This window comes from Triturus cristatus, chromosome 4_1, assembly GCF_964204655.1.
Source record: "Triturus cristatus chromosome 4_1, aTriCri1.1, whole genome shotgun sequence".
NCBI lineage: Eukaryota > Metazoa > Chordata > Amphibia > Caudata > Salamandridae > Triturus > Triturus cristatus.
In genome coordinates, this window is record NC_140585.1 from 228,041,264 (window position 1) to 228,055,297 (window position 14,034).

Genomic DNA, 14,034 nt, shown 5'->3' on the forward strand with positions numbered 1-14,034 from the left:
GATTTTGAAGTCTTCGTCGACGGAGTCTTCTGCAGCGTCGTCGACGATCTGGATTCTTTCTCTGACTTCTCAGAAGATAGAGAAGAGGGCTTTTTAAAAGCTTTAGCAGACTCCACCACTGCTGTAGCTGCATATTGTCCTTCCCTCTCCTTTGCACCGTGGTGAGGAGATTTACTCGGACTCCGGCTCTCAGACTCACGGGGGGGGTCTTTTTTGAGGCCATAGGACGTTCTGAGGATGGTGAAGGGGAAGCCCTACCCCTTTTCACTGACCTTCGAGATGAGGTGCCAGATGATGAGTCCTTACTGTCACTTGACAGAGTTCCCTTCCTCGACTTTACCTTCTGGAGCCAAGTGAGAAGGCGACCCTCACAGTCCCGGAGGGTCTTCGTAGAGAAGGTGCGGCAGATCTTGCAGTCCGCTGCCTTATGATCCGGGTACAGGCAATAAATGCAGTCCTTATGCCTGTCCTCCACATACACCCTCTTCTTGCCACAGGTGGAACAAGGCTTGAAAAGGGCTTTCTTCTCCTTGTCAGACATATCTGAATGAAACACTAAACAGTTCTGAAGAAAAAATGTTGAAAAAAGCAGTCAACTAGAGTTGAAGTGAGCAGAGCTCAAAGGAGACTCCCTAAGCACAACGTGCGGTAGAAAATCTGAGGCTCTGAGGTTCTCTCAGGAGGTTTCTGTGGGGTGAGGCTAATCTGATTGGCTGTTGCTTTATTTTGGTCTCTTTTACAAAAAGAGGTGGATATGCTACAAAAGGGAATGAGCCCTAGGCCTTTTTCTTTATCTTTTGTACCTACTGCTATGTTATTTTGTTTACCGAGACTCCCATTCCGACAACGAGGAATTATACAAGCTATGGGAATCTATTAAAGTTCCAATACTGGAGTAACATAACAATGATCACTTTGGAAACAGAAACACTGTCACATTCCACAGTCAACCACTGTCCATGCCCAGTGCCTGGTATAAAAAGCCAAAGCAAACACTAGTAAACATTTAAGATACAAAGGTAGCACCTCAGGTAAAGAGCTATACTGAGACTGCCATAGCCAACAACTGGTTGTGGTGGAAAATCAGTACTTAATTGTCTAAGGGGAGGTGGCCTTCATCCATATATTAAATTACTTAACCTCCCCTTTGCAATTAGGCCAGTGTTTTCAGTAAGCAATTCACGGTAATCACAGTATTCATCACATCCTTTCTTATACATCAATACATTAATATACCTGAACCAAGGAATGACTGGGCAGTCAGGTTGTGCATTCACAAGAGTCAGAATTTCAAAAACGAGCACCCACCTATTAGTGCAAAAACATATCCATCACAAAACCTGGCTTAAATGTAGCCTGCTTTTTGCAGAGGTTTGATCGCAAGATGTAATTTGATCAGCGGATATTACTAAGATTCAATTAAAGTCTACAAGCATTTTTTGTGCTTACTATTCTTTACACCAGTGCAACCCCATATCGCTGTACCTATAGAGGGTAAACAATACTAACAGGGGTTTGCCAAGATGATAACCGCATGTTAGAAGAGCGCCCAACTAAATCATGTAAAGTCCTGCACCATTATTTGGCACATGTTATATAGGATGGTGCTTCAATACCCTTGAATACCTGGTCAACGCTTCTGTGGCTCATGGGCCTATGTAGGGCTGCAAGTTGCATTGTCACCACACTGGTCAGCACAGGTGGCAGATTATCAGTCCAGAGGAGGCGAACATGCGGCCCACCACAATGGTGCAGGTGGCAGACTGACAACCCGAGATGGGAGTCTAGTTGGGGTGGGGGCACGGTCATGGGCAAGGCCCGCATCATAAAAAAGGAGAAAAGAGAAAGCTTAGTGTTTGCCCTCTGCCAGACACTTGCTGTTAAGTGAGTGAGGGAAAGACAGATGTGGGTGACGCCCCCCACAAGAGGATGTCAAGTGGGGCCCTGGACCTGGATTGGTAACCTCCTATGGCATGGCAGTAGATTTGTGAGCAGTCTGGGGGACACATACGGAGGACAGCAGGGTTGTAAGCCCCTCATTAGTGCAGAACAAGGGATCCTTACTGCTTGTGCCCCCCCTACTTCCCCTGCACACCCCTGCTCTTCAAAGCAGGACTTAAGGATAAATGCTAGAACAGGTCAGAGTAAGGCGAGTCAAATAAGGGCTGGGACAGCTCCGAAGAATTACTGGGACTGATGGGTGGGCCTCTATGTGGCCTAAGCACACCAATCAAAGGCATGTGATCTCCCTCGACCGGGAATTCCCCCAAGAATTAAAGACCTGAGCACAGACAATGGCTGGACTGTGGGGTCTTTAGCATGAAGAACTGGCTGGACATCTGGAGAGCTCTGAACAGCTCTGAAGCGGGATGATCATTGCCACTCACCTCCTTGACAAGAACAGCACTACAAAGATATAATACACTGACCAAATGGAAGTATGCTGTTGACCCTCACCCCTACAGCTTACTTTATAAAAAAAAAACAATGATTGCTTTAGAACATGGGTCCCTGAAGCCGAGCTCTCAAATTATATCATCAAGGGTTTTCCTCAGGCCCAAACTCAAAGACCACCGCTAGAGGTCCCTCTAAGGCTACTTATTGTAGGATACTCAACCAAGGATAGAGACTCCATCCTACAAAAAGCCCGCAATAAAGGTACCATACAATGAGTCCAACCGAGAGATCACATTTCCAGACTATAAGATGTTTGTACATGTACAGAGAAAGTCCTCTGAAAAACTCAAACAAACGTTGAGAGCATTGAACCTCAAAACAGAGTGCAGTATCCAGTCAAATCTAAGATCCTTCTACACTCCAAAACGAACAGCCCAGAAGCTGCATGAAATGGGCTGGAGAGCAGGTGGTGCTCCGGAGGGACCAATGAGCCGCTGAGGATCCAACTGAGCCCGATTGGGACATGGCACTGTAAAACAAAGAAAGAGGGTAGTGGGGTGGTAGGCGTCACCAGCATTCCATGTAGGAGGAAGGTGGAACTAGGTACGCTACATCCAGGTTCGGGTTCAACTTTGGACAACAAAATTAGGGAAAAGACCCCATCCCTTCCAGAATCTGACTAAGATTGATACTAATTTGCTAACAACTATGGACTCTGTAGCAACATAATCATACAGACATGTTGACAGAACACACATCTGTTCATCATTATAGCAGGTGATAAGAAAAACTCAACAATATCCAAACCTGACAAGAAGCAGAGCGAGGTGTCGTAAAGCGAAGCCTATAGGTCTGGGATGTAGGTACGGAAATATTGATAAATTAGGGACCATATAATAGCTTTGCTTGTTCTGTTTGTAAACATTTGACTTCCTCTTTTCTTGCCAGCCCGTCATAATTCATAGATGTTTCACGCTTCAAATTGGTTACTTTCATTAACAGGCCGGATAATGTATGTATACACAGACTTCTTTAGTTCAAATGCCACATTAACGAGGGGCAAGAAGGAGTATCTGGACAGTTACCTGCTCACCACAGCAGTCTGAAGCCCAGTTCAACACTTTACATCACAACTGTCATAGGCTTCAATGGAGTGATCCTGACGCTGGGGATGCAGGATGCTGAAGGACGCTCAGGGTGCTGTACATTCGTCAGGGGTGTCCTTGCGGTTATTCCTCAGTAAAGTGGGGTGACTTTGGCCACAGGGGTCAGAGTCTAGCGAAATCCTCTTTGAAACAGACGAAGGCCAGCCGCGGCTGTGCTATTGATGTCAGTACACAATGGGTCCAGCAGTATCCTTTGGTGGAGGTTGGTGTCCCTCCTGGGCAACTAATCTGGACTCATACGACACTCCAGGGTCAAGCAGGCTTGTGTTCAACTTTTAGTTATCAAGGATCGGTCTCTTCCAGTGCCCAGCAGCGGTGATTCATAGAAAGTGGCTACTGCCTTAACGGAATGGGGGGTCTTCAGCTTTGATGGCCCTGGTTCAAGTTCCGGAGGGTCAGCCAACTGACCCTTGGCGTCACTTCTTTGGTCTGGGGCTCGGGAGTGACTTTTCCATGAGCTAAGAGCCTCAGGCACAGCCCTCTCTTCGCTAGCCCAAGGTGCAGCAGTTGCAGTTCAGAAGATTGTGTTGCCTCTCTTGCCAGGTCCAGGGATCAGCAGGGCAGTCCTTCAGTTCCTTCTCCAGTTCCAACGGGACCTGAGGTTCGAGGTGCCATGGGTGCCATATTTATGCCCAGAAAATGCTTTGGGGTTGGGGGAGGGGTGGTGCGGTCACTAGCCAATGGGATACCAGGATACCTCTCCCCATGTGATGAGGTCCGGCTACATGTGGCATCTAATCCCAGTGTGCACTATTTAGCGCGCTCCCAAGATGTCTGAACCCTTCGTTGAATGTTAAGAGCTTGGTAGCTCGCCCTGGAAGTGGGGCAACCTGTGGCCTACACACCCATGGTAAAACCGGTTTGGGCACTGGTCTACCCTCTCTGTTCCTCCGCCAGCTTGTTTTGCTGAAGGAAGGAGGAACTAACCCTTCAGGAATGTGGTCACCATTTGCACACCAAAGGCGGCTTAGCCTTTGAAGCTCACCTTTTGGGCAATACCCTGAGTGGCGTACTGTAAAAGAGAGTTATTATTCATGAGCCTTGGGGTCGTTCACACAACTGCCCTGGAGAGCAGAAGGCTGTCTTGGTGGTCAGCATTTATTCAAGGTCACTGAACAAACTGGGCAACAGAGTGGAAACTTCCTAAAAGTTGCCTTTCCTTAAAAGTCACATTAAATTCGACTTGGGCATCAAGTCGGGTTTAATGCCACAATTAGTTTGATACATTGAAGTACCCATTTTTCATTTTTGTAGTCCCATTCAGAAGTTAGCCGGACTGAGAGGTCAGCCGGTAACACTGTGTTAGCCAATGGGGCTACTAACAACACCACAGCAAAAATTAAAATGTTGAAGTTTTGCTGTTAGGACATATCAAATGTGTAAGTCCTACTTAATAATATGCTGCTCCCTGTCTTAGAGCTCCATAGGCCTACCTTGGAGGAGACTTGCATATGTTATTAAGGGAAGTGGTGGCTTTGCCATTGGTTCGAATAGCAATGTCAAACTAGCATTTTTAAAACTGCTCTTCCAGACTGCATTGGCTGGTTGGGAGCTATTTTGTACGTTGCCACACCCAGGGTGGAGCAATGGGGGGAGGGAATGAAACTCTGCCTTACATGCCCTGGGTACCCTTGGTACCATATCTTAGGGACTTATAAGTAAGTCAGCTTATGCCAATTAGGTGTAGGCAATTCAACATACCTTTTGTAATAGGTTAGAACACTAGCCTTGAGGTCCGGTTAGTAGGCCCCAGTGTGCGCTCAGAGTCGAAAAACAGGTGCATCAGTCCAAAACTTTGGGGTGATCATGCAAAGAGACATTTTCTTATGATAGCTCTAAAGGTACTACAGAGGAGTCTTTAGACTCCAGAGCTTTTAAACAAATGGATGCGGACACCTTTGTTATAGTATAGTAAATATTAAGCTTCTTATCCTCGTGTGCATTTTCACTGAAGTTGAATATATCATTAAGTCGTAATATCCTAGATGGACTAGAAACTACTGATGCTTGAAAATACATGTCCCACTGTTACTGTATTTCTTTATTCAAAATGAAAAAGGCAGAAAACATTCCTTTTAGGCAGCATTCATTTTCAACTACCTGATCTAGCATCCTACACTTTAAAAGATATATTCTTGGTTTACAAATATCAATTAAAACCCAAAGATGGAGAATCATGTTCCACTGTACCCATCTCAACATCTAAAGTACTCAAACACACACACAAATCGTAGACTCTTACAAACTGCAAGTCTGTCTTATACTGGGAAAAGCAGGCCAATATCACTACTGTTTTGTAAACTGAGTGAAGCCAGATTTCCAACCTTCTAAACCTATGTACCTCCGCCGCCTCCAACCACAACTGTCTCTTAAACGTACTCACTTCCTTGGTCCTCCGTTCCTCAACAAATTAGATATTCATAGAGCTTAAACACAAAGCGTACCCATCCTGGATTCTGTACACAGCACAGCACTCCGGGATCAGACCTCTCATCATCAGAGCTTTTTTAAGGCTCTCTCGCACCGTCACCCCACACCTCGCAGGAACCTGCAAGATAAAAAACAAATTATTCATCATCAGACACAAAGGTAAGAAAAAAAATAAACTGTAATATTTCAACTTCAGAATACGTGTATTTTGATCAGGTACTGCATTTTAATGTATCTCATTGTTGAAATAGGACATTAACACATGAAATACCATTCAACAGTCGAATTCCCTCTGTGAATAAGCGAACCAAAAACAGGAAGCTACTTTTCTGGAACAATGTTTGTTTGCATTCAGACACATTTTGAATTGTCATCAGCTAGAGGGCATTTGGTAATTTTGATGGTATCAGCTTTGTTAGCACACTCCAGCTATATCATCATGGCAACTAATTATCTCTATAATGCTATCAATTTTAAGTATTATAATATTTTGGAATATTAAAAAACTGACATAGCGGCGGTGAGGTGTAGTGTGAGACGGCGATGGACATGTAGCTCCAAAGTATTATTCGTGCCACCAATGAAGCAAACAAAAATACAGCCCGGGTATGCAGCTGAATGCAGGAAAGGGAGAAGCTTCCAGAGTGTCTTGGCAGCAGAAGTAAAATGTGAGCATAGAGCGAGCAGGTCAATCAATCAATCAATCAATCGTTGTAAAGCGCACTACTCACCCGTGAGGGTCTCAAGACACTGGGGGGGGCAGTAGCTCAGTTGGTCATTCGAAGAGCAAGGTCTTGAGGTCCTTTCTGAACTGGTGCAGCGTCTGATGCGAAGGGGAAGTTCATTTCAGGTCTTGTCTGCGAGATAGGAGAAGGACTCGCCACCTGCTCTGGCCCTGTGGATGCGAGGGACCGGGGCTAGGGCGAGGTCAGCAGAGCAGAGGTTTCTCTTGGGGGCGTGGAAGGAGATTAGTTCGTTGAGGTATTGGGGTCCCGTGTTGTGGAGGGCTTTGTAGGCACGTGTGAGCAGTTTGAAGGTTATTCTTCTTTCGACGGGGAGCCAGTGTAGTTGCGGAGGTGATGGGTGATGTGGTCATGTCGTGGGATGTTGAGGACAAGTCTGGCTGCGGCGTTCTGTACAGTTTGGAGTTTGCAGGGGAGTTCTTTTGTTGATTCCAGCGTAGAGAGCGATCGGTAGTCCAGTCTGCTGGTGATGAGTACGTGCGTAACTGTCTTGCTAGAGTCGGGGGGATCCACTTGAAGGTCTTGCGAAGTATGCGGGTGTTGAAGCATGTGAAGGACAATGTGTTGATCTGGCGGTTCATGGTGAGTAAAGAGTCAAGTATGATGCCGAGGCTGCATGAGTGGTCCGTTGGGGTGGGTGGGTTTCTGAGGGGGGGAGGGCACCAGGTGTTGGAGCAGTTGGAGTCAAATGAAGCTCACAGTGTGCACGCATGGGGCACGGGAGCTGACAGCCAAAGACTAGCAGATAGCCAATTAGACTTGTGCCCTCAATGAGAAGATTTCCAGATAATGCTTCAGGAAAGTAGCATAGAAGGGCAGAATTAAAGGTGCTCTTCTACAAAGCAATCTTTTTTTGCTCTGGATAACTCCACAAAAATATAATCGTCCACTCGCTGGTTCTTGGTACAATCTATCTAAAAGCCCTCTTGGGGTCTAACCGATGGAGCTTCTCCTCTTTCGAGGGTTGAGGAGGAGCAAAAAACGCTGATAAAGTGATGGATTGACCAATGTAGGAGTCACAGCTTTTGGTGAGGTGGTCACCTGAGATATCAGCACCAATCTGTATGGAAAAAAAAGAATGGAGGATGGTTGTGCTGAAAGTGTCAACAGTTCACTCGGGACAAGTTCATGTAATCAAAATGATGGAAGACGGTCTTCAAGGTCAGGAGGCGCAGCAAGCAGACACGCACAGACTAGAAAGGCATATACATGAGGAAAGTCAAGCCCAACTTTAAGTCATAAAAAGCTTGGGCGGGAACATGTGTCAAACCTTTAATAAATCTCAATCACAACTGATAATTCAAGCAAGGAAGGTGTGTCTTGCAAATGCAGAAAGGCAGAGGGCAGACAAATAAACATTTGCAGTGCCCACTGCATGGCCCTGCTTTGCAAATGACAAAAAATAAGTCCTGGAGGATCTTAGGTCATCCTTGACTCAGATGCTACATGACATGGGGGACGCAGGCAAGTATTATTATAACAGAATGGATCCCTGAACTGTCTTGGCAGGGCAGTCATTGCCAGTGTTGTCCTTTGTAGACTGACAATTTCTTTCACGGTTGGCCCATGCGGCAGGTCAAGCTCTGTATCAGGGGAGGTATCAAACCTACTTTTGTAATCCAATATATAAGCATCATCAATGTAATGAGGAGGGAGCAAGCCATCCTACTCACTCAGCCTTATCATCATCATCATCAATATCCTGGGGTGCACCCTCCTCCAGCGAAGGATTAGAGCCTGAAACAAAAACATAACGGTACCTCTGCTGGCTGAGATTTGTGATGCGGTAGAGGCACAGCTTTAGATCCTGGATGCATGACAACAGGTTGTGTTTTTGTAATCTCATAGCATGACATTGGTCGGACTCAATCAAACATTGGATTGGGATCCGACACGGGCGTTATCACCGCACCTGAAATCAATAGGATTGCCATCCACCAGCAGGCCAAGGCGTTCTTACAGTTTTTGCCACTACATGTCATTTCTATGCCTGAATGGGTGCCTCTCCAGCTTTTGCAGCATGGCCTCCTTTAAGGCCTTGATTTGCTGTGGAGTGGATGATGACTCAGAAAACTTGGAACATGTCCAGACCAACTGAGGAACCTGCTCTGTGGAAGATAGCCTAGAAGAACAAGTTACGTAGCTTCATTAATGCTCTTTCTGGTGGATATTCTATCTAACTAAAGATTCCTCACCTTTAATATATCCCTAGGTGCCAGACTGGATCCAAAACATTTTCAGCATAGCCCCTGCGTGTTGGTAAGTGACGTTGTGTGAAACCGCTTCAGCTCCACTCTGAAAGTAAAGATTGGAGCAGCATATTAGCGCCACTCAACCGTGCTCATGCCAGTTTCTTTCTTGCTACTGTTCACACCCTTGCAAGCAGCATTTTAAACGGACAATTATTTGTGCCGGTGTACAGTTCACAAATTTGGGACCTCTTAAGATGGAAGAGAGTCCATTCCACAGAACGGGGAGGTGTGTGGTGAAGAATATGCAGTTAGATAGAATATCCACCAGAAAGAGCATTACCAAATGTAAGTAACTTGTTCTTCTGATGGATGATTCCGACCACAGAGTCCTCACGTTTAGAAAGGATACCCGAGTAGTATCTTCACAGGGTAGTGGGTCTGTGGAATTACTCAGACCAAAAAGCCTTGTGGAACCATAAGACCAAAAAGCCCTTGCCATCAGACCTAGCTATCAAGGCAGTAGTGCTTTGTGAAAGTGTGCACTGATGCCGACATTGCTGCCTAACAAATATCCAGACTGAGCACTCTGCATGCCAACGTGGTATCAGAATTGGTGCTGGTGGAATGGACGTGCCATCCTTATGGAAGGTGCTTCTTAGCCAGCGTGGAGCAGATCTTAACTCAGGGGGCTACTCACCTTGATAGAGTCTTTTTGTGCACTGTAAGTAATTATATATTTGTTTCAATTAGGTAAAATTGTTACAAAATGTTGCAACATGTGAAATACTGATAAAACCAAATTCATCACCCATTAAATACAGTAAGATCATATCCTGCTGATCGCCAGTAGTAAGTACAAAGTCTCTAAAGTGGGGAGTGCTTATGATAAATCAGTCTATGCTTTTAAGTTGTCAGGCTGCTGGCAGAGAGAACAGTGGTGCTAAAATGCTGGTCTGTCAAGAACATCACGCGAGGTCAGAAATGTCAAAAGGAGTCATTAGGGTGGGGCCAGTGCTTGTGATAATTTCAGGCACCCAGGAGGTGACAGAATCAAAAGTGCAAAGTGCCAGCTGTAAGTACATGGACTGTGCTTTAAGGTGTTATGGACAGGCAACCTAGTGGAGGGCCCCTTAGGTGCGATGTGCTGATTATAAAGAATAGTCCTTGGTTCACATGCAGTTGCATGACAGGGTTCTAGGTTGATATTACTGGGCCCTTCGGGTTTGCGCACGTTAAAGTGCAGAGTGCGGTTTGTCTCTTGGAATGTCAGGTTTTCTTAATACACTTGGGTTCAGAATATGTGTTCAAAGTGCCAATAAGCTTTATGAATGACTGATTGATTTTAGCAGTTGTTTTGAAAATCTTGCCATCTCTGTGGGGGTTTCCTGGTTGAAGACGAAATCTTTCGCATCGCTGCATGTGCATACACCATATTTTAGAAAAATAGGCTTTATTAAAATGCAGTGTGCATTTAAGAGGACCGGGCAAATGCAGATCAAATGAGCCAAGCATTCCTCTTGTGAGTGACAGTCTGCAAGCCCCTGTATTTGCTAGTGATTTCTAGCAGCCTTTTACGTCTTTGATTGGGAAAACCATGAGTATTGTGAATAGGATCTGCTTGAGAATTGGCTTTCTTAGCGCACATTATAGCTGGCATTTCTATGCTCTGTGTGAGTTCAGCATGACCTGGATGTTTCAGTTAGACGCTTTGGCAGAACCGAGATCTTCCTTCCTGGTTAAAGCCTCACTTGTTTTTTAGTGCAGTTTTTAAAGCCATACAGTGCTTTGCGACATTCTCCCAGTTGTCTTGGACCAGATTTAGTTAAGCTCAAACTACAACACAAATGCCAGTACTAATATCAATTATTCCTTTTATTTATGCACCATGATCACACACCTCAATTGTCATGATCATATATGTATTAATTCATATTGGAATTTTTGGTTTTACCAAAACTTTTTGGGGGGGAATAAGTTATTCATCTATTTGAAACAAATCACAGTTTTCAATACACATGGACAATTACAAATAGAATATTTGCAACAATGAACAAATCACATAGACAATACATAAAACAAATATCACATTACGAACAAATTTTACAAAACCATTTTTTTTGCTCAGGTTCTGTTATAATGAAACCTTATTTTGAAACAAAAAAATCCACTGGACGCTGGAGTTATAGCGCAGTAATTTAATTATTATTTTCAAGGCACAAACAAACAGTGGTCCTATTGAGCTCACAGAAAACAGTCACTGTTGGAGGGAGGACCACCGGGGGGGTCAGGGGGACCACTCCGGGGCACCTTCCTACCGCAAAGTTCTAGCCGAGCGCCGCTGAGAAGCCTCCTAGGGGAGGTCTTTCTCCTAAGATCGTACTAGGCCCAGTAACACCACCACACAGGACTCCGTGTCAGTTGCTTTATCTAGGTATTTTATCAACAGTAGCACATTCAAGATATTTACAGGGGGATCGAGAGATCCAGAAAGAGTCTCAATGTCTTTGTAGGGACAGGGTAGCGGGAAAGTCTTAGTACCAGCCTGGTACGGGGAATGCTCTGCGCCAGACCTTGCGTTAGGCCGAAGGAGGCTCCGGGGACCGGAGCGGCAGTTGCTGGTCTCAAAGCAGCTCGGACGTGGAGAGCCGCGACGGTGTCTGCAGGGCTCGGGTGGTAGTTCCGCTTGGGTCGAGCCGCGACACAGTCAGGAGGGCTCCGGTGGTAGGTCCGCTTCGGTCGAGCCGCGACGAGGTCAGCTGGGCTCTGATGGCAAGTACAACAAGGTTGGGCCACGACAGCGTCAGCAGGGCCCCAAAGATTCGTGAAGGTCTTTAAGCACGGTGGAGCCGCGACGTAGTCAGCAGGGCTCAGAGCGTGGTTCCGGGATGAGTCTTTCTCCGTAGGGTCAGCCGCGATCCGATCAGCAGGGCTCTTGACTCCGGGATACAACTGCCGTCTTGTTGCCGGGTCGCCCCAGATATAGGTCTGGAGCCCTTTGATGTCCGGACCCTTGCGCCCGGGGGGGCGGAGAGGCCGGGTCGGGAGCGGCCAGACGCCCAGCAGGAGAGGCGCCAGGCCCAAGAGAGCTGTGGGGCGATCGCACCTAGGTGTGGAAGGACGGTTGGGGGTCCCATCGATACTGCCCTCCGCCAAGAGTGGGGAGGTGTTCACGTGGTATCCCCCGGGCCAGGGGTTGGCGCCCTGATGTCGGGCCTCGCTGGGACCGAGGCCGGGTGGAGCGGGGTCACGTAGGCGGTGACGTAGAGTCACGTACAATCCAAAATGGAGGAGCCCCGAGGTGCATGGGACCTCGTGCGGCTTAGCGAGGGAACAGGACCACGCCACGAGGCCGGCTCCCACACGCGTCCCCCCCAGCTGAAGGCAGGGAGAGTCACCCATCTCCTTGGGGGTTCTCCTCGCCGAGGCGGAAGAATCTGGACAGGCTGTCGGCATTGGCGTGGTCGTTGCCGGGCCGGTGTTCCACGGTGAAGTCCATCCCTTGCAGCGAGATGGACCATCGCAACAACTTGGGGTTCTCCCCCGCATTTGCATTAGCCACCGCAAGGGCCGGTGGTCAGTTTGGACTCTGAAGTGGGTGCCGAAAAGGTAGGGCCGGAGCTTCTTGAGAGCCCATACCACGGCGAAGGCTTCCCGCTCGATGGTGCTCCACCTCTGTTCTCGTGGCAGCAGTCGGCGGCTGATGAAGGCCACCGGTCGGTCGTGGCCCTCGGTGTCCATCTGGGAGAGGACCGCCCCGACCCCGTACTCCGAGGCATCGGTCTGGACCACAAATTCCTTACTGTAGTCAGGGGCCTGTAGCACAGGGGCAGCACACATAGCCGCCTTGAGGGCTTCAAAGGCGGTCTGACAGCGGGGCGTCCAGTGCACCGCCTTGGGCTGTTTCTTGGAAGTGAGCTCTGTGAGGGGCCCCATAATACTGCCATAATCCTTAATAAACCGCCGGTAGTAGCCGGTGAGGCCTAAGAAGGCCCGGACAGCGGTTTGGGTTGCGGGGGGCTCCCACGCCTGGATGGCATCGACCTTTAACTGGAGGGGCGCCACCTGGCCACTCCCCACCTGGTGGCCCAGATAGGTCACAGATCCTTGACCGATCTGGCACTTGCTGGCCTTAATCGTGAGCCCGGCCCTTTGGAGAGCGGCCAGGACTTCTCGGAGGTGTCCTAGGTGCGCGGCCCAGTGGTTGCTGAAGACGGCAATGTCGTTGAGGTAGGCCGCGCTGAAAGCTTCTAGCCCGGCCAGGACCTTGTTCACCAGCCTCTGGAAGGTTGCCGGGGCGTTCTTCATACCGAAGGGCATCACCCGAAAGTGGTAGTGCCCATCGGGGGTGGAAAAAGCGGATCGTTCCTGGGCACCGGGGGTGAGCTTGATCTGCCAGTACCCAGCGGTGAGATCAAAGGTGCTTAGGTAGCGGGCGGCCTCTAAGCGATCGATCAGCTCGTCGGCCCGTGGCAGGGGGTGGGCATCGGTCTTGGTGACTGCGTTCAGGCCCCGGTAGTCTACACAAAATCTGAGTTCCGGGGGGGGTGCCGGGGCGGCGGCCTTCGGCACCAAGACCACAGGGCTGGCCCACGGGCTGTCGGATGGCTCGATGACTCTGAGGGTGAGCATTTTGGAGACCTCGGTCTGTATGCAGGCTCGGACTCGGTCGGGTACTCGGTAGGCGCTGTGTCGCACAGGGGGGCTGTCCCCGGTGTCCACGTCGTGGACGCACCAGGGGGTCACCCCGGGCGTGAGAGAGAAGAGGGCAGCGAAGGGTTGCAGCAGCTTTCGGCAGTCATGGCGCTGTTCGGGTGTCAGGGTGGCGGAGAGGTGGACGCCCTCCAAGGAGCCGTCTTGGCCCGAGGACCCCAGGAGGTCGGGTAGGGGCTCGGAGTCGCTTTCGCCCCCATCGTCGGTAGCCAGCAGCAGGCTTAGTTCAGTTCGGGCAAAGTGGGGCTTGAGCCGGTTGGCGTGTAGGACCCGGAGGGGGTTCCTCGGGGACTCCATGTCGACCAGGTAGGTGACGGGGCTCTTCCTCTCGACCACCTTGAAGGGCCCGGTCCACTTGTCCTGCAGGGCGCAGGGGTCCACGGGCGACATGACCCA

General features: G+C 48.6%; 1 protein-coding gene across 3 annotated transcripts in view; it reads right to left on the reverse strand.

Annotated features, from left to right (window-relative positions):
• The window catches only part of BRAF (B-Raf proto-oncogene, serine/threonine kinase), an 803,995-nt gene that overhangs the window by 618,559 nt on the left and 171,402 nt on the right, over window positions 1-14,034 (reverse strand). For all 3 annotated transcript variants that reach the window (XM_085651927.1, XM_085651928.1, XM_085651929.1), the window contains exon 4: window positions 6,008-6,111. In XM_085651927.1, the coding sequence (XP_085508053.1) occupies window positions 6,008-6,111 (104 nt within the window). The remainder of the gene's footprint in view (window positions 1-6,007; window positions 6,112-14,034) is intronic.